Source organism: Eriocheir sinensis, chromosome 31 (assembly GCF_024679095.1).
Source record: "Eriocheir sinensis breed Jianghai 21 chromosome 31, ASM2467909v1, whole genome shotgun sequence".
Taxonomy (NCBI): Eukaryota; Metazoa; Arthropoda; class Malacostraca; order Decapoda; family Varunidae; genus Eriocheir; species Eriocheir sinensis.
Window position 1 is genome coordinate 4,790,519 of NC_066539.1, and position 22,758 is coordinate 4,813,276.

General features: G+C 44.6%; 1 protein-coding gene across 2 annotated transcripts in view; it reads left to right on the forward strand.

Moving 5' to 3' along the window:
- LOC127005837 (glycine receptor subunit alpha-2-like) overlaps positions 1 to 22,758 on the forward strand; it is a 44,628-nt gene that overhangs the window by 12,597 nt on the left and 9,273 nt on the right. For both annotated transcript variants that reach the window (XM_050875025.1, XM_050875024.1), the window contains exons 3-4: positions 8,312 to 8,616; positions 16,984 to 17,051. In XM_050875025.1, the coding sequence (XP_050730982.1) occupies positions 8,312 to 8,616; positions 16,984 to 17,051 (373 nt within the window). The remainder of the gene's footprint in view (positions 1 to 8,311; positions 8,617 to 16,983; positions 17,052 to 22,758) is intronic.

Genomic DNA, 22,758 nt, shown 5'->3' on the forward strand with positions numbered 1-22,758 from the left:
GAAAGGAAAGTGAGAAGAATGATGAAAAAAAATGTACGCAGGAACCATCGTTAACTTATATATAAAAAAAAAACGAAATAAAAGTGCTAATTCCAGAAGAAGCGATATAGATAATAGTCTATTAAAACTCGGAACAAATAAAGCAATCAAATATATTCAGAACACTATAAAAGCGCAACAGTAAGAACATACAGCATATTCAAATAACACTACAAAAAGGAAGGATTTTAACCCGGTAGCAGCGACGGGCCAAATTTGTGCCATGATTTAAACCCCCCAAAACAGATGATACACAAACTGATCACAAATGCTTTGATATATATTATGGAATGGTTTGTGTGAGAGATGATTTTTTTTCATTTTTCTCGCTTTGGGGGGGCCATTAAGAAACATGATCCCCGCTGCTTCTGGTAACGCGACCCTTATATGAGGGCAACAAAGAGCTCGAGGAAGAATACAGAAAAAGCTGGTGCTGCGGTGGAGGCCTTGAGGGAGAATGCTGTCCCGTTGTTTTGCTCGTCCACGCGGCTGCCGATAAAGTAATTTTGGGATGGTGGAGGGAGAGTAAAAAAGGAGAGAAAAGTCAGCAGCCGTCAGCGTTAATCAGACCGAGTATAATAACAGCAAAAATCGATTGAACTTCCTCACTGTTGTCATCGTCAGTGCGCGTCAGGGTTGTTATAATGTCCGGTGTGTTCTTATCAGGGAAACAATTTAGTGTTGGTGGTGGTGGAGGATTGTAAAAGCTCAGTCGTCGAGTTTATTCAGACACACAGACACACGGTAATCGGCTTTGCGTCCTCGCTGTCCTCGTCGTCTGCGTGTGTCATCGTGGTTGTGTTGCCGTGGGTGTGGCCGCCTGGGAAATAATTTGTCAGTGGCGAGAGAAGGAGAGAAAAATATGGGTCTGTATCACTTTTCTCCGACACACACACGAAAAACGAATGACAGATTTAAAGTTGCCTCATTTTTCACATTAGTACTTTGTTGAAAGTCATAAAAAGAATATTCGCACAACCGCAAGGATTGTAATAAGAAAAAACACGCAGCAATTTGTAGGGTAATTTAATATTTTTTTGTTATAGGATGAAAAGAAAATGCTAACAATAATGATATGTGTGTGTGTGTGTGTGTGTTTACGCGAGCGAGACGTAAACAGAATATGGCAACATTTCACCGTAGAAATAATAATATTTTTTTCAGAGAGAGAGAGAGAGAGAGAGAGAGAGAGAGAGAGAGAGAGAGAGAGAGAGAGAGAGAGAGAGAGAGAGAGAGAGAGAGAGAGAGAGAGAGAGATTTACATAGATTTACATAGAAAATCAGACCACACAGACCCCATGGTCCAGACTTGGTGGTCTGTCCTTAAACCTAAGTGATTTTACATTAATCAGAAGACTCCAAAACGTTGCATTTCTACTCTAGTTGATATTAAGTTGAAGGAAGTGACGGTCGAGCTTATTTTTGAAGGAGTCAGTCGTGTTACACTGGACCACTGACGGTGGAAGCTTATTCCATTCTCGCACTACAACGTTGGTGAAGAAAAATTTGGTGCAGTCTGAATTTACTTGTCTACATCTGAGTTTTACGCCATTGTTCCTCGTGCGCAAAGTGTCATCGATCATAAACAATGTTGATCTGTCTACATTCGTGAAACCATTAAGTATTTTAAAACATTCGATCAGTTTTCCTCGGAGGCGACGTTTCTTAAGAGAGAACATGTTAAGGGTAGAAAGCCTTTCTTCGTAGGTTTTGTTGCTCAAGGATGTGTTCATTTTCGTTGCCCGTCGCTGAAAACCTTCTAATTTAGCAATATACTTTGCATGGTAGGGTGACCATAACTGTACAGCTTATTCCTAGTGGGGTCTGACTTAACTGTTGTAGAGCGGAGTATTACATCTTTATTCTTGAATACAAAGTTTCTTTTAATGAAGCCCATCATTCTGTTCGCTTTATTTGCTGCATCGATGCATTGCTGTGAGAATTTGAGGTTTGACGCGATTTTGACCCCAAGTCTTTGACGCATTGAACGCTTTTGAGTTTAACGCCGCGCATTTCGTATTCGAACTTCTTATTCCTCGTTCCAACTTGAAGGACCTGGCACTTGTCTACGTTAAAGGGCATCTCCCATCTATCCGACCAAGCTGAAATTTTGTGCAAATCCTCTTGGAGGCTTTGCCTGTCTTCGTCAGTGAGACCCGAGTTGCCAATCTTTGTGTCGTCTGCAAATTTACTAATGAGAGAGAGAGATTGTTACTGCGTTACCTTCACGAGGGACACGTAAGAGTAGTAAGGGAAGGCCATCAAAAGGATGCTCTGCATTATATGCCTTTGACTTTACACTATAAACACACACACACACACACACACACACACACACACACACACACACACACACACACACACACACACACACACACACACACACACACACACACACATATAACAATCAAACGCAAACAAACAAACAAACAAACGGAAACATTTTTAGATACAATAGATAAATGAATTAATATATATAACCCTTTCTCTCTTTCCCCCGCCTCCTTTCTTCCTGCCGTAGCGTTAATGTGTCGAGGCGGATACACGGGGCAGAGATCGTGACGCATGACACGGGGTAAAATATGATTATAACAGGCGTGTGCTCAAATGGCGGAAACTAGCCAACAAAGGGTTTGATCCCCGCGGCGCGCCAGACACACTACGGTGTACACACAAATTACCTGCTTAAATCACACCCGTGGGGTTCTTATTTACTCCTTACGGGGCTGGAAGAACACACGCACAGGCAAAAGGGTTGCTGATAAGGCTCGTGTACAACTATGCACAGACTTTATTACACAAAGAACAAGACACAGACAATCCTCACATACACACCCAGCTGAGCCTAGCGTTTTTCGTCCTCACACAAGACTAACCTGCCCTGGCTACACTAACGACTGGCTACTTAACTTGGTGCGGAGAGAAGAGTAGAGGCTTGTGCAACAGCCTTGCTCGAGGTGGCTGCAGTTAGCCTTCCTGCCGTGGACTCCTCAGGCGCGTGATGTCGGCGATGGGTGCAGCCGTCAGGAAGAGGCCGCCGCGGACTCGACACACCCAGGTGCGGGCTGTGTCCCGAAATGGCGAAGCCCAGGATCCCCACACTCCAGCAGGAGGAAACCGCGTGGTACCAAGAGGCAGGCGAAAGCAGAGCACGGCGCCCCTTGTGCATGTGCGAGAGAAGGGAGGGAGGGAGATTGGGCGAGAAGGAAGGAGGAGGAGGAGATGGAGGCGGAACGCATTGAAACCATGTCAGATTACTGGAGGGAATTCACTGCTCGTATTGTATTGCCTCGCCCACGCCTGGAACTTAAGTTATGCGTGAAACTTTGTGAAGAAAAGGAGGAAGAGGGGGAAGAAACATGGAAACAAGGAAAGGCAGGCAACAGGTGCCTATTAGCTCATTACAAGGTTCCCCTTATTAGTGATTTCATCTGCTCGATAGCTGACGAAAGCACTTCGGTACATAAGTTCAGTTTAATCCTAACGCAACAAAGTAACGGTCGATTCGATTTTAGAGGAGGTGATGGTTTTTGCACTTAAAACTTTTGCAGGCGCCTCCGCTGTGCAGTTGGCGTTCCTAACTACGAATCTGCGGCCATGGGTTCGAATCCCGGCACAGGCTGTCGGCATGCAGCCCATCCAGCTGTTCATCCTCCTTTTCGGGATGGTCGATCAATGGGTGCCTGGGGAAACCTGGGGATGATAAACTGTGGTGACCCGGATGAAAAACTGGCCCTGTGTCGGATTAAAGGGTTCTCTCCCACCACAAGCTCAAAGGGCCAGCGGGACGGAGGTGAGCACCGCCGCCACACTTAGCTGTATGCTCCCAACTTTACCTTCACCGTTTACTTCTGCAGGATTTTTTTTTTCCACTGACGGAGGATTCACTTTGAGAAGAACCTACAACCGATGTCAGTACTACATCGCCTCATGGGTACACCGTTATTTTTAGTTATAGAGGTGGTTTCTAGGTCAATAAAGTTCTTTAGGTACTTGAAGACCTGAATCACATTTCCTCGTAAGCGTCTCTTTTTCCAGGGTGAGGATCGAGTTGCTTCAGTCGTTCCTCACCCCGCCGAGCCCTTAAGGGTGAAATATTAACTGAAACTATACCAAATTGTTAGAGAGAATTCAACGCTCGTATTGTAATCCTTCGCCCACGCCTGGAACTTATTAATTTATGCATGAATATTGAGACAGTGGAGGAAGCAGAGGAGGAAGAGGAGGGGAAGGAGGAGGTGGAGGAGGAGGAGGGAGAGAGCGAGCGAGTAGGAGACAAGAAAGCAAGAGGAGAGGGGAACGTGGGGGAGGAGAAGAAAAAGGTGAAAATTCAAGGCGCAGCTCAAGTTTGAAGGGAAAGTTCGGGATTGGGCTTTCGAAGTGAGCTCCATTTACCGAAGAATTAAAGCGAGAGAGAGATTATTGTGCTCTGCCGAAATATCCTCCCACGCTCATGGCCGTGTTTAGCATTGGTCGGCACGCACACACACACACACACACACACACACACACACACACACACACACACACACGCACACGCACACGCACACCTAATAACTCCTCTCCTATATGTGTGTGTGTGTGTGTGTGTGTGTGTGTGTGTGTGTGTGTGTGTGTAACCTAAGCCTGCTCGACCCGCCTTAATTAACTTGAAATCTTTACGCATATTTTTACAGGGTGGAAGTAGGCCGGTAACGTCGGGTTCGGGGAAAACATGTTACAATGTGGGAGTTTTCTTCTTCTTTTTTTCATCGTGTGACGTACGTAAGACCGCAGCCCAGGAAAAGAACAGCAGGTCGGTCTCATTCCCCTGTCTCCATTCCACGCCCCTCCGTTTCCCCTCCTCCTTCTCTTCCTCCACCTCTCATTTTCCTTCTCTTTCTCATTTAATATCCGTCACTTTTTTTTCGGTCTTCCTTTCATTTTTTTTTGTCCCTTTTTCATCAGTATGCTTCTTACCCTCCTCCATCTTTTTCTTTTCTTTTATCTCTTCAAGTTCCGTATACTTCATTTCGTCTATTGTCCAGTCTTCATTTTTCTGTTCATTTTCTCTTATGTCAATTAGCCTTCAATCCTTTTCCTCCTCTTCCTCATTTTCCTCCTCCTCCTTCCCTCCCATTCAGGCTGGCGTAAGAATCTTTTTTTTTTTTCATCTTAATTCTTCCTCTTCTTCCTCCTCTAATTACTCCTCCTCTTCTTCCTTTTCTCCCTCCATCCTCTTTCTCTTCATCTCCTTTGTTTCACTTTTTCACTATTTCGCTTTTCTCCCCGTTTTTCTTTTAATTCTCTTCCATTCCGTCTACTCTTCTTCTGTTGATTCTCCCTCATTTTTTCTATTCCTTCTCATCCTCTCTTCAATTCCTCTCTCAACTCCTGCTCTTCCTCCCTCCTTTACTGCAGATCCTCCTTTCCCTTCTCCTTTCCCTCCTACTCTTTCTATCCCTCTCTCAGTCCTTGCCCTAACTCCCTTTATATCTTTCTCTTCCTCCCTCTTCATTTCTCCCTTATCACCTGTCCTCCCTTCCTCCTTTACTGCTATCTTCCTTTCCTTTCCTTTCCCCTCCTCCTTCTATTTCTATCTCTTCCTCAGACATATCTCTCCCTCCCTTCCTTTCTCCTTTACTACTGATCTCCCTTTCTCATCGTTTCTCCTTCATCGCTTTCTATCCCTTTCTGCCCTTGCCCTCCCGCCCTTCCCCCTCTCCCTCCGTACATCACTTGCTAGTGTAGAAAATTGTAACTCACTTTTTACAAGCCTCCCTTCCTTTCTCGTTACGTCTACTCCGCCGCCCCTCACCAAGCGTCCTCCACTCTCCGTACACGTCACTCAAGATCAACGTATTTAGGGGAGGTCTGCCGAAGCGTACATCTTGACTGCACTCTACTACACTACTCTATATACTCCCTCAGCGGCGCCACATTTGTAGTTTCTCTCTCTCTCTCTCTCTCTCTCTCTCTCTCTCTCTCTCTCTCTCTGCCACATGGTGTTTTTCCTCTCCACTTTAGTCATATTTTGTTCATTGTCTTATTTTTTCTTTTTGTTTTCTTTGTTCCGCGTCCAGCTTTGTTTCAGTATTTTTTTTCCTTTTTAACTGTTTTTTGATGTTTTTTCCCGTTCTGGCGCAGGCGAGTGTTTATAGTGGCACCATCTTGCATTGGCTCATGCTGTCCTCCCGGAGCTCATCTTTAATCCTAGAATCTAGAGTCCGGGTTGATAGGTGGTCTTCTGGACAGCATGTGGGTAGTTTTTAAGCCACTCGGCGGCGGCTGAAAAATCCCAGCTTGGTGGCACCGGTCGGGGATTGAGCTCGCGTCCTCCTGAACGCGGGGCCGTCTTGCTATCCGTTCAGTGTGTGTGTGTATGTGTGTGTACTATCTCCATCCCTATATCTAACTCTATTTATCTCTCTTCAACAATGCGAGCCCTGACTTATTAACTTTGCTTCCTTACACATGTTGGTTAAAAACTAACCTGTCAGTATCATCCGGGAGTTACGTATTGGCTCGATGCTGGTTCTCGATAGCATATTTTCATCTGTTTGACTTATCCATTTGTTTATTCATGTATTCGTTCAGTCTTTCGCTTTACCGTTCATTCTGTCGTTCATCGTTCCATTATTTGTTTTGTTCTTTCCTTTCCTTTTCTTTATCAGTCCCTCTTTTTCTCGTTCGTTTTCTTCTGTTGTTCTTTCCTTCTTTCTATTGATCTTTTTTTCTTTCTTCCTCTTTTCGTTCTCTTGCTCTCTCTTTCTGACTTAACTTTCCTTAATTTCTCTTTTAGTTTTTCATTTAATCCTTTCTTCCTCTCTTGACTTTTCCCGTCCTTTCTTTCCTCCTTCCCACTCCTCCTCCGTTCGTCCCTACCTCCATCCCTCTCTCCCTCCCTTCCTCCCTCTCTCCCTCCCTCCCTCCCATCTTCACACATTCCCTCTGGCAGCCAGCAAGACATTATAACACTTTCGCTGCTGGTTTTGGCATGCTGAAAAAAAAGGACAATATTGAAAAAGGAAATTCCTCTCCACCCTCGTTGTCGGGAACTCGAAAATGAAGGAAATGTTTGGGTGCTTCCGTCGCGAATCACCTGATGTAAATATTAATAAATTGTCGAGTTTTTTTTCAATTTAATTTTGTCGACAAGGACATATTTTCGTCTATTCATGTCGATATTTTCCTGTGCCATATTAAATGTGTGTGTGTGTGTGTGTGTGTGTGTGTGTGTGTGTGTGTGTGTGTGTGTGTGTGTGTGTGTGTGTGTGTGTGTGTGTGTGTGTGTGTGTTATTCTGTGTAAATCTCTGTGTCTATCTGTCTGTCTATGTCTTTTCGTCTGCATATTCGAATATCTGCATGTCTGTGTGTATATGATTCTCTCTATCTCTTTGTCATTAAGTGTCTACATGTCTATCAGTAAATAGGACTGTCTGTTTGTCTCTTTGTCTCTGTCCTTCTGTGTAGCCTTGTATCCATCTGTCTAAATGTCTGTCTGTGTGTTTGTATATTTAACTTTCTGCCTTTCTTTCTATGTCTGTGTCTCTATCAGTTTGTCTGTATCCTTCTATCTTTCTGTGTCTTTTTGTCTACCGATAAAAAAACACTAAAGCCGCGATGATATTAGACGGGAAGAGCTTTGTGTCTTGAGCTAATTTGGCAGCAGACGGCAACAGGAGGCCCTCGGGTGAGTTATTTTACGGCGGCATCAACGAAGTGAACTCAACTGTGAGGCAGAAAACTCGTTCGTCCTGTCGGCAAGACGATGTAGCCCTTCTTTTTTGGGGGGGAAAACTTTCACTCCTCAGGAACAATTTACTTTACCATTTTTTTACTCGGATGATTAACAGTGTCTGGAGGCGAGCCTGCTAAAAACGAGACCTTCTGGAGTTTTACTGAACTTTTCTGGAGAATTCTTTAAATCGTATATTTACACCTCAGTGCTTTGTCTCCTTTTTCTCTTTGCTACTTTTTACATTACCATTAGACGAGAGTTCCTATTCAGGCAGCACCAACCTCGGCCACCCAGAGCAGTGTCAAAAGGAGTCGCTGGTTAAGTCTATGCTACCTCGTCTGATTTTGCTTTGGTACACGGTTGATGATAACCTTGTGATGATAGGAAGGCAAACGTACTAACACCAACCAATATGTAGGGAAGTCACACCTTTTACTAACATGTATCAGACGTTATCAGCGAGTGTATGGAAGTGCTTTTGAGTGTTATTCATTTAATCTAGATCACACAAGTTAATGCATGAGACTCAATAACGAAGGCCTTGTTTCCAGGAGTCACGGCGGTGTTGGCAACAATGACTCGGCGGACAATGGCAGCAGCGGAGGCGGAAGTGGTGGTGGCGTCGATGGAGGGGATGCCACTGGTACGTACGGCGCCACTCCAGCAGGAGGAGGAGGAGGGGAAAGAAAAGCCCCGGCAGGAGGAGGGGAGAAAGTAGGAGCCAGGAAGGGCGGCAGCGGAGGACCCAGGAGGTACAGCATCCCCAGCAGCGAACTGAAGAAGCTGGATCAGTTGTTTGTCTCCGAAGACGACAAGATGACGTACGACCGACGCCAGACGCCCAGCTACACGGCAGGTACGGGCTCTCCGTCTTACTTCCTTCTATCCATATTTTTCTCTCTCCTTCTCTCCCTCGTTTCACCTCTCATTTGCTTTTCTCCCAATTTGCATATTTCCCTTTCTCCCTCTTATTCCTTGTCTCCCCATCTCTCCCTTTCCCCCCCCCCCCTCTGTCCCCGCCTACACTCTCTTTCCTTTATTACTTCCTCTACCCATACCTCTCTTTCTCTCTAGAATTTTAGATAGTTAGGTAGAAAGTGAGATAGGAATACATAGACCGACAGATTAATAGATAAATACAGGCATATAGATAAATAGGTAGATAGATAGGTAGATAGATAGATAAAAAGATAAATTTAGCATCATTTAGCAACCATTCTTAGTAATCTTATATACATTACGTAACTCCTAACATTTTCCTGCCGTTGGTAAAGAAAAAAAAAAATGAATATAACCGGCGCGACTACTGATTTAGCCCCATTTGTCTGTAGGGCTGTAAAATGAACTTTGTCGTTCTTAACCCGGTAGCTGCGGGGAACATGTATCTTAAAGGCCCCTCTAAGCGAATTAATGAGAAAAAATCATCACTCACGCAAGCCATTTCATAATATATAGTACCAATGCATTTGTGATCAGTTTGTGCATCATCTATTTGGGGGGTTTATATCATGGTAAATTTTGGCCCATCGCTGGTACACGGTAAAGCCACAAATTTGGCCCGTCGCTGTTACCGGGTTAATATTTCCCCGTCACCGCTGGAAGAGAAAAACTATACCATGCGAAGAAAGGGAGACAGGCTGTGAGTGGCAAAACTGATTTAGCAGCATATAGCGTTAGAGTTTCTTTTTAAAATCAATGAATAGATCGTAACATTATTTCGTCGCCGCTGAAAGAGAAAAATGAAAAAGCGGAGAAAGGGACACAGATAGGGAGTGACAGGCTTACTAGATCGACAGAACAATGATGTAACATCGTTAGACTTTGCACATGATAAAGTTTACTGCATAGCTCGAAACGTTATTTTCCCTCACCGCTGAAAGAGAAGAGAATGTTTTCGAAGTCAAAGAAGGAAGATCAGCTGATTAGATCGACTGAGTGATGTAGCACCCTATGACTTTGCATTTGATGAAGCTTACTGAGTAGCTCGTAATGATATTTTTCCTCGCCAATGGAAGAGAAGAAGAATGCTTTTAAGGTCAAGGAAAGAAGATCAGCTGGCTAGATCTTGAGAACACCGATTTATCACCATTTGGCAACTTTTCTCATTAAACTTTGTGTAACTCGTAACGTCTTCTCCCTCCACCGCTGAGGAAGAAAAATGCTTACGATGTGAAGAAAGACGGCCATGGACAAATGAAGCGAACACTAACTCACCCCCATTAAGATTGAAGCCTTGTCATTAAACTTACTTTGAAACACTTAGCAGCCTCCCTTACCGCTGAAGGAAGGAAGTATCTCAGAAGTGGAATAAAAGAGCAACGGTGGGCGGTAAGTTGATTGCATTAAGACCAACATTCAAATATAGATCTTAATAGAGAAGCAGTGTAGCCCAAAGGAGAGACAGTGTGGGTCTAGGGGAGACAGTGTGGGGCCAGATGAGACAGTGTGAGCCCATGGTAAACAGTGAAAACGCAGCGGCGAGTGTTAGCCTAAGATAAAGTGTTGATCCAGCGGCGACAGTGTTAGCCTAGGATAAAGAGTGTAGCCCCTAAGAGCATGACAAAAGCGCCTGAGTAAACTATGATGTCAAGACTCAAGAGGAAACAGTCTCAGGTTCAGAGGAGGGACAGTCTAGCTTAAAGGAGACTATCTAGGACCTCGAAGCATGATGAAAGGCCTTGAGGTGGTGCCGGAAGGGAGGACATGAAGTGCGGCTCATCACTCCACCATCCGACAGGCTTGTGATCACCGTTGCCAGATTGTCGTACTCAGAGCATAGTATTTACCGTTTTTTGACGCCTGTCTATTACCAAGAAACATCAGGAATTAACTATTTTAACGATAAATATAACTGAATCTCGTTATTGGGGCTCAGGAGACAGTTTTTGGGTCGGAAGTTTGAAAATATAAGATGCAGAGTACGTCAATCTGCATGGCAACGTTACTTGTGATGGAAAAGTAGTTCTGATCGTCGCCGCGGTAGGGTGGTGGCGCTCCTAAAGGGAAACTGTTTTATTACCCATCAGCGAAACTTCGAGGAAATCCTAACTCTTCCTTTCCAAACCTCCGATCCTTACCAAGTCTAATTTAATCCCACTCCTGTCTCGTTCCCTTCTTAACTTCAACTCCTTCCTTTTACTCCTCTCCTTCCCTACATCTTACTTCCCCATTCATCCCTTTCCCTTCTACCTTTGTCCCTCTCATATTCTTCTTCAGTTTTTACTCCTCCTTCTCTTCCCTCTTTCTGTGCTTCCTCCTTTTCCCCTCACCCTTCCTCCCTGTCCCTTCTCCTATCTCTCTCCCATTCTTATTTTCTCCTATTTCCCCTCTCCCTTCCTCCCCTTCCCTTCTATCTCTCCCTCATTTCTCTCTCCTTCCTCCCTCTGCCCCCCTCTCTCTGCCCCTTATCCTATCTCTCTCGCATTCTTCTTTTCCTTCTCCCCTTCCTCCTGTTCTCCCTCTCCCTTCCCTTTCTACCTCTTCCTCATTACTCCTTCCTCCCCCACCCTCTCTCCCTCCCTTGACAAATGTGCGAGCGACCCATTACAAATAATTGAAGACTTTGAGGACTGACGACAAAGGAGGAGGAGGAGGAGGAGACATTAGGCTGAAGATGTGGAGGAGAATTATTAGAAAAAGGGAGAAAGGAAATAGATGAAGGAAAGTATTAGTGGAAGAGTAATAAGAGGAGGAGGAGGAGGAAGAGGTTTTCGTAGGGAATGAGGAAATTAATGGAAGGAGAGAATTACTGGAGGAAAGGAAAGGAAGGGAAAGAACGATTCAGTCATCAGAGGGAAAGAGAGGCGACTCGAAAGGAACAATTGTAAGCCTTTGTGAGAGAACAACAAACTATAAATAAAACAACGAGAATGATCAGCTTCATTTTTATTAACAATAGCGTCACCTTCGTAAACAAACCACCTAAGTCATTATTTTATACTTCTCGGGAAATCAGAAAAGAACTGTCATTATTTCATTTGGTTTAAAATTTAGGCAGAAATGAAAATGCCAATTCTAGAACACTCAAACCCTGAATGACCAAGGCAACTATACAGAAATGGGCGTCACATGTTGAAAAATCAGAAATGGGCGTCACGTGTTGAAAAATCAGAAATGGGCGTCACATGTTGAAAAATCGGAAATGGGCGTCACGTGTTGAAAAATCAGAAATGGGCGTCACGTGTTGAAAAATCAGAAATGGGCGTCACATGTTAAAAAATCGGAAATGGGCGTCACATGTTGAAAAATCGATGTAAACAAAAACCTGGAAATCGCTGAAAAATGACATAGGAAATTATTTTATGAGGGTGACGATAGTATCACTTATTGTATAGAAGTGTAATTGCTGCAAGCCCCAGAGAAAGACAGGTAATTTACGATAATTGAAAGAATAGGTCAAGGTTCATGGGCCTTGTGACCTAATGCCCGCTGGCTGACAACTCTGAATATACCTCACTGGCTTACGGGAGCGGCCTGCGGAAAGGATTAAAACACTTCAGTAGTTACTCATAAGGGGCTATTACACTGGGCAAATTTTCCGTGGATCTTCAGTCAAACCACGATTTCCGCTGGCGTGGTTCTCATTTGTTTCTTGTTATTGCTGCTGATGATGATGGTGAGTAATACCGTCGTCCTTCGTTGAAATCCACCGTAGCTTTGGAAGATCGTGGACACGTCAGAAAACCACGGATATAGGAGAACCACGCCAGCTGAAATCGTGGTTTGACTGAAGATCCACGGAAAAATTGGCCCTGTGTAATAGCCCCTTTAGATATATTCAGTTCACTCCCGATGCAGCAAAGTGACGATCAATGCGATTCTTAAGGGAGATGATTGACTGATGAAGACGAGAACGAGGAAAGAAGGAAAAACTGAAGAGAAGTAGGGAGTTACATAAAAATGGAAGAAATGGAGGAACATGAGAAAGGTGAAAACGAGGAAGGAAGGGAAAGCGGAAGAGAAGTAGGAAGCAGATAAAGATGAAGAGTAGGAAGAACCTGCTCATAAATAATTATAATTCCTTCCGGGTCTCAGCTCCCCGTATATTGAGGTGGTTCCAGGTTACCATTAAGGAAATATTCACTGCGCTGCTCCACCATGCTCGGCTCCTACCCCGGCACCCCCCTCCCCTCCTCAGTTTAAAGCAAGTAAACAAAGTAAATGAAAAGTGCCGGAAACGTTTGAGCATGTCACTTCTAAGCAAGGCAATGAGAGCTCTAAGGGGCGGCGGCAGAGTTAAGAGGCAGGGGCGAGGGATGAGAGGACGTGAGCGGCGGCTGGAGCTGAAATAGGAAGCTGAATGTGATGAAAGGAGTTGGGGACGTACTGGAGGCGGGGACGAACTGAGGCAGGAAGGGAAGGGACAGACGGAAAGGACAGGGGTGGACTCAGGCCGGAAGAGAGGAAGGGGAGGGAGGAGTGAACAGACGCGGAGGCAGCGGCGGGGACAGGCAGGGAGTTCCAGGAGGGTGACAGAAGTAGGAAGCAGGAAGGAGTGGAGGGAACTCGAGGCAGGAGGACTGGAAGTGTTTTTTTTGTTGTGTTTGTTTGCTTCGGGGGGGGGGGTGAGGGGGGGGGGAATCTGAATCAGTGTAGCCAACTATGAAGACCTGAGGTGCGGGGTCGTGTCTCAGTGAACTTCTATTGACACCACGTCCCAAGGGTCTGAAATCTCGAGCTGTCAGGCTTTTAAGGGTAGCCCGCGCGCTCGCACACACACACACACACACACACACACACACACACACACACACACACACACCTCTCCCCACATATTTACGTTTTTTTTTCTCTGGCACAAAATACTAAGAGAATCACACCATTCGCCCTTCATTCTTCTTCTTGTTCTTGTCGTCTTCTTCTTGTTCTTGTTCTTCTTCTTTTTCTTCTTCTTCTTATCATTATCATTATTATTATTACCTATGACGTCATTTCGGGGATAGCGTTTCCATGTCAAACCATTATCATTTTTCTTCCTGGTTTTAAATGTCCTCCCTCGCCCTCCTTTCGCTTCTCGCATTTCTGTTTACTTATTTTCTTCCTTCTTCTCCTTTTCTCTCTCTCAGTGCGTTGTCATCTTAATATTGAGCCTCAAATTTTCTTTCCTTCCTTTTCTTTCCTTCTTCGTGGTTTTCTTTCTGATTTTTTGTCTTCTCTATTTCCTCCTACTGCTTCCTCTTATCCTCCTCCTCCTCCTCCTTTTGATGCCTTCTATTTAATTTTCCCGCCTTCTGCCTCTTGTCTCCCTCTTGCCTTGCCTCTCATTCCTGCCGTTTCACTTTATATTCGTCTCCCTTCTCGTCCTCTTCCTTGAGCTGTTTTCTATATTATTTTCCTACCTTCTGCCTTCTGTATTTTTCCTCCTCCTCCTTTTGATGCCTTCTATTTAATTTTCCCGCCTTCTGCCTCTTGTCTCATTCCTGCCGCTTCACTTTATATTCGTCTCCCTTCTCGTCCTCTTCCTTAAGCTGTTTTCTATATTATTTTCCTACCTTCTGCCTCCTGTATTTTCCCTCCTGCCTCCTCTCTCATTCCTGCTGCCTCCTTTTTCATTCGTCTTCCTCCTCCTATTTCTCCTCTGCTCCCGTCTTCTTCCTCTCACCACCGTCACTCTATTCCATTAGGTAAACATGGAAGGTCTTCTGTGGGCGTTCAGTTCAGTGAGCCGATAACGCTGTTCATCCCATGGCCCACACACACACACACACATACACACACATACACCCCTCTCTCTCTCTCTCTCTCTCTCTCTCTCTCTCTCTCTCTCTCTCTCTCTCTCTCTCTCTCTCTCTCTCTCTTTGCAGCGTAATTTTGGGTTGTCTTTGAGAGGCACAGAAGCAGTTTCCACCTCCAGGTCACAGACGACACCTGGGGAAGGGAAGGAGAGGGAGGAAGGAAGGGAGAGATAATTACATAGATGCATACAGATTTGGTCTATTTCTCTTATTTCTTATTCTTTTCTCACTGTAAAACCTGGGAAAGGGAAGGGAGGGAGTAAGGAAAGGATAGAGAAGTAGGTGCATACATTCGCTAACTCCGTATGTTTCTTTTATTTTCTTATTGTTTTCCTTACTGTAGAAAAAAAAAAAATTAGAAAGGGCAGGGAGGGAGGAAGGAATGGAGGGAGAAGTTGGTGCCTCCATGCTCTCCATACGTTCCTATTCTTTTTTTATTATTTATTATTATTATTATTTATTATTTTTTTATTATTTTTTATTATTATTATTTATTATTTTTCTTCCTGTAAAAACTGCACCAAAGAAAGCGCCCAGACTGTCAGATGTGAAAAACGGCGTTAAGAACAGCACACATTTTTATCTTCTAACACCTTCTCTTATACCTGGAAAGGCTGGAGATGAATATAGTTATGAGAAATGAAGGAAAAGACCACGTAGGCGACATATTTTTCAGATTGTCTTAAAACACAAGTATATAGAGAAATTTACAAAAGTTTCCATGTTGTCGTTTTTCCTCCTCCGTGTTGTGATAATTTATGTAGATTTACTTTGACGACTTTTCTCCGGCGAGCAAAGTTATTAAGTAATGATGAGTAAGTTGGTGCGTCAAATTAATGTAGACTCGAGGCAGGCTCATGGCGGAGTGATTTTATACCTTTTTTTGTTTTGTTTTTCCCTCCAGCCTCTTCCTTTGATCTCCCTTCCTCCTCTCTCTCCTTCCCTCATTCATTCCCTCCTCCCTCCCCTCCCCATCTTTTTAACTTACCTCTTTTCCTCTCTCTTACTTTTTATTAATTCGCTTCTTCCTCCCCTCCCTCCCTCCCTTCTTTCCTTCCGTCATTCGTTCCCTCCTCCTTCCCCTCCCTGTCTAACTTGCCTCCTTTCCTTCTTCCTTTACTTTTCTTATTTCCCTTCTTCACATCCTCCCTTCCTCCCTTCTCTTCTTCCTTCCCTCCTTCCTCTCTTCCTCTCTCCACACCCAATCCTATACATCCTTCTCCTTTCTCTCTCCCCTATCATCCTTATCTCCCTTCCCACATCCTTTCCTCCATCTCCCCTTTCTCATTCCTTCTTTATTCATCCCTTTTTTTCCTTTTCTGCCTTCCTTCTTTTCTTTCTTCCTTTCTTCCCTTACCTTCCACTATTCATTCTTTCTTTCCTTCTGTAGTCATCCCTTCCTTCCTTCCTTCCCTTACCTTCCTCAATTCATTCTTTCTTTCCTTCCTCCTCCTCCCAGCTTTGTCGCAGCCTTCCCCTCTACTTCACTCCTATCTCTACAACCCTCCCTTCCTGTCTCCCACAACTTTCTCCTCTTTTCCTTCACCCACATCTCCCTGCCTTCCTCCCTGCATGAACTTTTAATTCGTAACTCGCCGGGGAAGTCATGGGAACGTGCTAAAGAGACGACCTCCACACAGTCTGTCCTGATAACTCTATTGTTCAAGGGAATGATCTATTTTATCATTCCTCCCCTCGCGACCTTGCAACGCACCAAAGCTTTTGATCTTTCCACAAGCCCCAGACGAAACAGAGAAGAAACAGCAAGGAAAGAGACAAAAATGAAATATATCACTCAACATCACAGGGAAAACATATCACTCAACATCACAGGGAAAACATATCACACAACATCACAGGGAAAACATATCACACAGCATCACAGGGAAAACATATCACACAACATCACAGGGAAAACATATCACACAACATCACAGGGAAAACATATCACACAACATCACAGGGAAAACATATCACACAACATCACAGGGAAAACATATCACACAGCATCACAGGGAAAACATATCACACAACATCACAGGGAAAACACATCACACAGCATCACAGGGAAAACAGAAAGATGACAGCAACAAGAGGTAAATAAGGAATAAGGAAAAGAATAGATGAGCAGGCAGGAGGAGATGCAAATAACAGGAGGAGAGAAAAATGTATGATCCGCTGTGGCGCCCTCTGACGGGGACAGCCTAAACCAGAAGACAGTCTCCAACCTCTAACCCCAAAGGAAAGATTTAGTATTGAGACCAAGGCAAACGTTAAATCATCAGTAAACATAACGTGTACATATTTTGCAATAGTAAGTAACGGTTTATTGATAGATGTGTTGATGCAATGTAAAAAATATAGGTAGAAAGAACATGGAACTTAGTATGTAGGCTACTGCTTCTATGGCTTTTGTGTGCGTATTTTACTGTGTGTGTACCTCTCCGTCTGTCTGTCTGTTGTCTTACCCTCTCTCTCTTCCCCCGCAGGTTCACCCACACGAGTCCATATCGAGATGTACATTCGAAGCTTCGGATCCATAAACCCGATACATATGGTGAGTAAGATTTATGTACGAATTTGTGTGTGTGTGTGTGTGTGTGTGTGTGTGTGTTGTATAACATTACACTGGCACATGATAAAAAAATTCTTTCATCACAATTATGTTTTTGTTTGAGCGAGAGTAAGGTTTGCGCGCAGGAAATGAAAAAAAAAAAAAAATCAATACATATACAAGCCCCGCAGTAGTACTATCTCTACCATGAGTTTCTCTATTGTATCCGTGTTGGCTGTTTAGATATATCGTTTCAATATCCTGAAAGAAATGACATTTTTTTCCGGGTGAGGAACGGAAGATACAAGAGTGCGGTGGGGGGTGGGTGGAGGGGTGTTAATATTTGTTTCCAGCGTGTAAAGTTTGGACGTGAAAAAGAGGATATAGAAGACAGTTCAGAACAACGAAATCAACTCAAACTTATGGAAGGTGGGAGGGGAGGGGGAGCGTGAGGGAGCATTGATATTAGGTTCGCATTTTTTCTAGTGTTATGACTAGACAAGACAGATGAAATATATATAATAAAGACCGTAACTTATTGTCGCCGTAGAGTAAAAGCATGATCTAATTTTCACGTTTGTTGTTACTACTCGTACAAGTCAGACAAAAGACTAAAATAACTAACAAATACACAAGCAGCTTTTCCAGTAAATAAAAGCAGACTTGGATACTAAAGGAGAATGATCTAGTTCGCACGTTTGTTGTTACTGCCCGTATACAAGGCAGACAAAAGACTAAAGTAAAAAAAAATACAACCTGCCTATCCAGTAAACAAGAGCAGACTGAGATACCAAAGGAGAATGATCTAGTTTGCACTTTATTGTTACTGCTCCTCCAAGACAGACCAAAGATAAAAATAAAATAAATACTTAGGCTACACAACCTGCTTATCTGGTAAACAAGAGCGGTCCTCCGGAATCAGGCCATGGGTGAATAACATTACCTTGTTCCTTTCATACCAGAATAAAAAGAAATATACACATGGTTCAGTTAGTCAATTCAGTCAATCCATTAGTTAGTCAGTCACTTATTCAGCCAATCCATCAGTTATATCTCTCTTCCCTCTACTCCATTTACCTTGTTTTATTATTAAGTAAGATTATTATAAGCTCAGCGTTTTAAGGTCCACCAGAAGTTTTCATACGTTCTTCTCATCCTTTAAAATTGACTCGACGTTGGAAAATTCTCTCTAATTAAAACTTCCTTGTGGCCTCAGTTTGACTCGAGAAGGAAGACAACTTGTGGCGACCTATAGTCTTATCTGGCACCGTCAGCCTCCGCGGCGAGCTGAGTACAGATAAAAAGGACACTTATTTCCCAGGCGGCGGAAGGGAGAAACGTACGTGGACACAATGAGATTTTTAAAGTGGCTAATGAACACAGATGAGAAACACAAACCCAGAATATTCAGCACAGTAGGGTCGTCAAGGCACGGGTGGCAGACCTCTTCTTACTGGGCTCCATCCTCCATCAGGCAGACAGATGAGTACCAGATGAGGTGCGACACGCTACGAGGTGTATCAGGAGCCTGCAGTGATGGGGTCGCAAGACTGGCTCGCGTCAAACAAGGAGACCATTACAAAGGAGGTTTTGCTTGTGGCGAAAGTGACGTGGTGTATTTGTAAAACCTTGCAGGAACATCAACGGCTGTGTTAACTATTAAAGGTGAGTTTCATAATAAAGCTATCCACTGAAAGGCACAGATTCTGAGTATTAGATAAGGTCTTATATATGACGAAGTTGGCGTGAACTGCCTTTTTAAAACTTTACCGTTATGGTAAGAATTTTATAGGCCACTAAATGAGACTAGGCACAACCCCGATCGAAGTGTTCAGTATGACAAAGTTGGTTTGAGTTGCCTGTGGAAAATGTCCCATTAACATCTATAGAGTTTGATTCTTAGTCAGAAAATGCATAATTTATTAATGAAAGTACGCAAATATGAGATCGAATGAAGGTTGTGGTGTAAGGATTTGATGCTTGGGAAGAGTACAAGATGGGGAGGCGGTGACCAAGTGGCCAGCGTGTGGGCGTGGTGAGCCCGTGGACCTAGGTTCGAGTCCCACCGAAACACGCTGATTTTTCAACCCATCGCCGAGTTGCGGAAGGTTACCCATGGTTGTGTGCCCAGGGACCATATTCTCAAACGCCACACCATATCTCACCACACACTGATATCTGAGTGTTTTCGTAGGAGTTTGGGGCATTTACAGAGGTACTTGTATGACCCTGGTGGTAGTTTAACCCTTCCTCTGTACCCTCATGAAAACCCGATTGATTTCCTTTTCGGCCTTTGGAAGTAGTTGACGTGAGAGGCGGAAGCGTCTGAGAATACCGACCCAGATCTTCAATCAAATCCAACTTGAGCGCCTTTGGTCAATAGGAGCACCGGGAAGCATCATGGGCCAAACAAGAGTCATATACCACTATACTGCCACTATAAATAGAATCCACCTGCACCACTCGGGCTGAGGTCGTCTAAGGGAACCCTCAAGAAAGTCTACCGCCGCTATAGGCTACACCTTAAAAAAAAAAGAAAAAAAAAAGACGGAGTTAGATCCTTTCTTTCCCGTACGATATGATCTAATTGTCCGATTGTGTGTATGAAAATGGAATCAGTCAGTCCATACGCCGTCAAATGTCCGTACGGGAAGATTTAGGCCTGTTTAGTAACCTCATAAAATAAGCGGCCTCTTAACAAAACAAACTGATGTAAATTGCTTCTTAGCCTTTTTCCTTCCATCAACTTTGTCCCCTTCCTGTCTCTTTTCATTAGCTATCTACCCATCTATTTATCAATCTATCTACCTAATTCTCTCTCTCTCTCTCTCTCTCTCTCTCTCTCTCTCTCTCTCTCTCTCTCCATCCATTACCCTCTCAGCCCTTACCTTCAGCCTCTTAATTAATTATTCTTCCTCGCCCCTGTGCCTCGTCAACCCTTCAGCCCTTCTGTATTCCTCGCTCCCGTTCATCTTGCCTCACTCATTTGCTAATTTTGGCTCTCTCTCCTTAATCCACTTTCCTCGTCGAGACTCCTTCCTCGTTCCTCACAACTCTTATTAATTTCATATGCATACCCCTCTTCTTCATCCTCCACCCTTCCTTCCACCTCCTCCATCTGCTCCTCCTCCTCCTCCTCCTCCTCTTCTTCTGCTTGGCATTGTAATTTCCACAGCCTTATTTGCATGTTGACTGCATCGGGACACACAAGGTTAATTTGCAGCAATTATCGCCGCCGTGAAACAAGATTATTGTAATCCCTTCGTTTGCCGACCTACTGAAGCAGCACCCGTGACCCGCCCTCCGTCCCAGCACCACCACCACCAGCACCTCTTAAGTCTTAATAATTGGTACAAATAGGCGGGCTAGACTTTGGCCGTAGCATTTTTTTTTTTTCGTGTGTGTGTGTGTGTGTGTGTGTGTGTGTGTGTGTGTGTGTGTGTGTGTGTGTGTGTGTGTGTGTGTGTGTGTGTTCCTCACCACCTAACCCCCTCCCCCCCCACATACAAAAAAGAAATGGTCGTGGTGCTTGCTCGCCATCTCAACAGCCAAGGAATACAAAAAGGTGCTTGGATTGTAAAATTTAAAATTAGTCTGGTCCTGCTTCATCCCAAGAAATAAATGGTTGTTTGCAAGTCAAGATTTCGTAGCTGAATTATTCTGGGAAATACTCCGAAAAAACAGATATTGGCTGCGACGGCGTGTGACAGTCTGGTTCGTGCTCGTCATATTTTGGCCCTAGAACATTAAAGAAAAGCGTGATCCTACACATGTTTGGTACTCAAACTTGCATGAGTGTCATCTGCAGCGTGTGAAAGTGTAAAAACTGGCAAGTATAGCGTGTGAGGACAATTCTCAGACAAAGTAGAGGACACGGGAGTATGGCGGGCCACCAGACGGACGGGACAGGAGGTAAACATCGATGGAGACGGTGACACGGAGGCAGGATGCGGCTGTAGCGTGGAAAGAGAAAATTAAATAATTGAAGCTACATCCCCTTTTTAACGACCACTAGGGTTATGATGGTATGTGGTAGCGTGGTAGTCGTCGAGCGCTGGTCCCGGATGTTAAGGCCTCAGGACAAGTGAACACTCGTTCCGAGGTGTATGGTTCAGTAATCTCAAATGAGCAGCAAAACAGGCTCCAAATGATAACACTCACTGTAAGGTTGTATATAAATATGTATTTGGTTTCCTTTTGCAAAGGTTAGCGGAGTACTAATAAAAATAATAAAAAAATGAATGACTGACAGGCTGTAGGCCTCTAATCTAGCTAGCTACCGGCACAAGGGAGATTTGGGAAATACACAGAATGCTTAGCTCTAGTTGCTGGATGCGGAGAAGGAGGGGCTGGCGTGAGTGTCTGGCTCGGCAGGGGACGTCCACGATGGGAATGGGCGGTCCTGGTGATGGACAGACGGGCGCCGCTTGAAGTGGAGATGGAGCGGCTCGGGTGGTTTTAAGAGGCGGGTGCCGTTTGATGTAGGGAGCAGCTTGGGCAGTGGTAGTTCGGCCCCCAGGGCAGTCGAGGGGCAGGTTACCCCGCCATACAAGTTCCCATCCCGTAGTCAGTCTCACCCCGCAGGCCGTGGGTGGTTTTTCGGGGGGGGGCTGAGTGGAGAGATGGACACCTCTCTCACTCAACTCCAACTCGCTGCCTTTCCTTGCTGGCTGCTGCTCGTCTCCTGACTAGCCCGCCTCACACAGCAGACCATGGGTGGGGTGTAGGTCGGGGGCTGAGTGGAGAGATGGACACCTCTCGGACCAGCCCGCTTCTCCGTGTTTTCTCGCTGCCCTTCCTTGCTGTTGGGGTGTTCGTCTCCTCGCGTCTCTCAAGCTTGTCTCCTGCTGCAGTGGTGCTTGTCTCCTCACGTCTCCCAAGCTTCTGGTCTTCTTCCTCCTCCTCCTCGCTTACTCATCAGCTTCTCCCCTCCATCACGTGATCTTTTAACCCCGCATTACTGACTCTCTCTCCCTTCCGGAACATTCTTTTACAATCAAACCCCTACCCATCTAACTAACTAGTTATTGGTTTCTTGGAGGGGTTCGAGGCTTTGAGATGAGGGATTTCAGTAACTCTCGTTCATATATTCGCTCATTCGCTCGCCGTGTTATCTTCTCATAACCTTTTACGCACTTACATTCCTCAGCCACTCTTTCACTCAGCCACTCTTTCACTCATTCACTCTCACTCATTCACGCTCCCACTCGCTCACACTTACTCGGTCACTCACCGACTTACTCACATTCTCTCGTTCATTCATGCACTCACACTTACTCTGTTACTCACTGACTTACTCACATTCTCGTTCACTCACATTCGGACCGTTACACGGCAAATGTAAGAGGGAACACAAATATGCGTGTTATGTACCTGTACAGGTGCCCTGCGCATTAAGATCCAGATCCAGATTCAGGGAAGTCAAGGACACTGACAATGCCGTGGAATGAGAGGTATGTGAAATCTGGTTTCACAATAAATGTGAGGACATCCCAGTGGCTGTGTACAACTTTATGGTGAAGCAGGAAGCAGGAAAACAGCTGAGCTGACACTGCAGTTTTTGTGCCAGGGGATGTATTAAGCTAAATAATAAAATGAAAAAGCTTGATGAACAACAGGAGATGGTGGACAAGCATGAGGCACTAGCAGGGACATTAGAAGAAATATCTAGTTGTGTAAAAGTGCACCAAATTAAGCAACAGGAGCATGA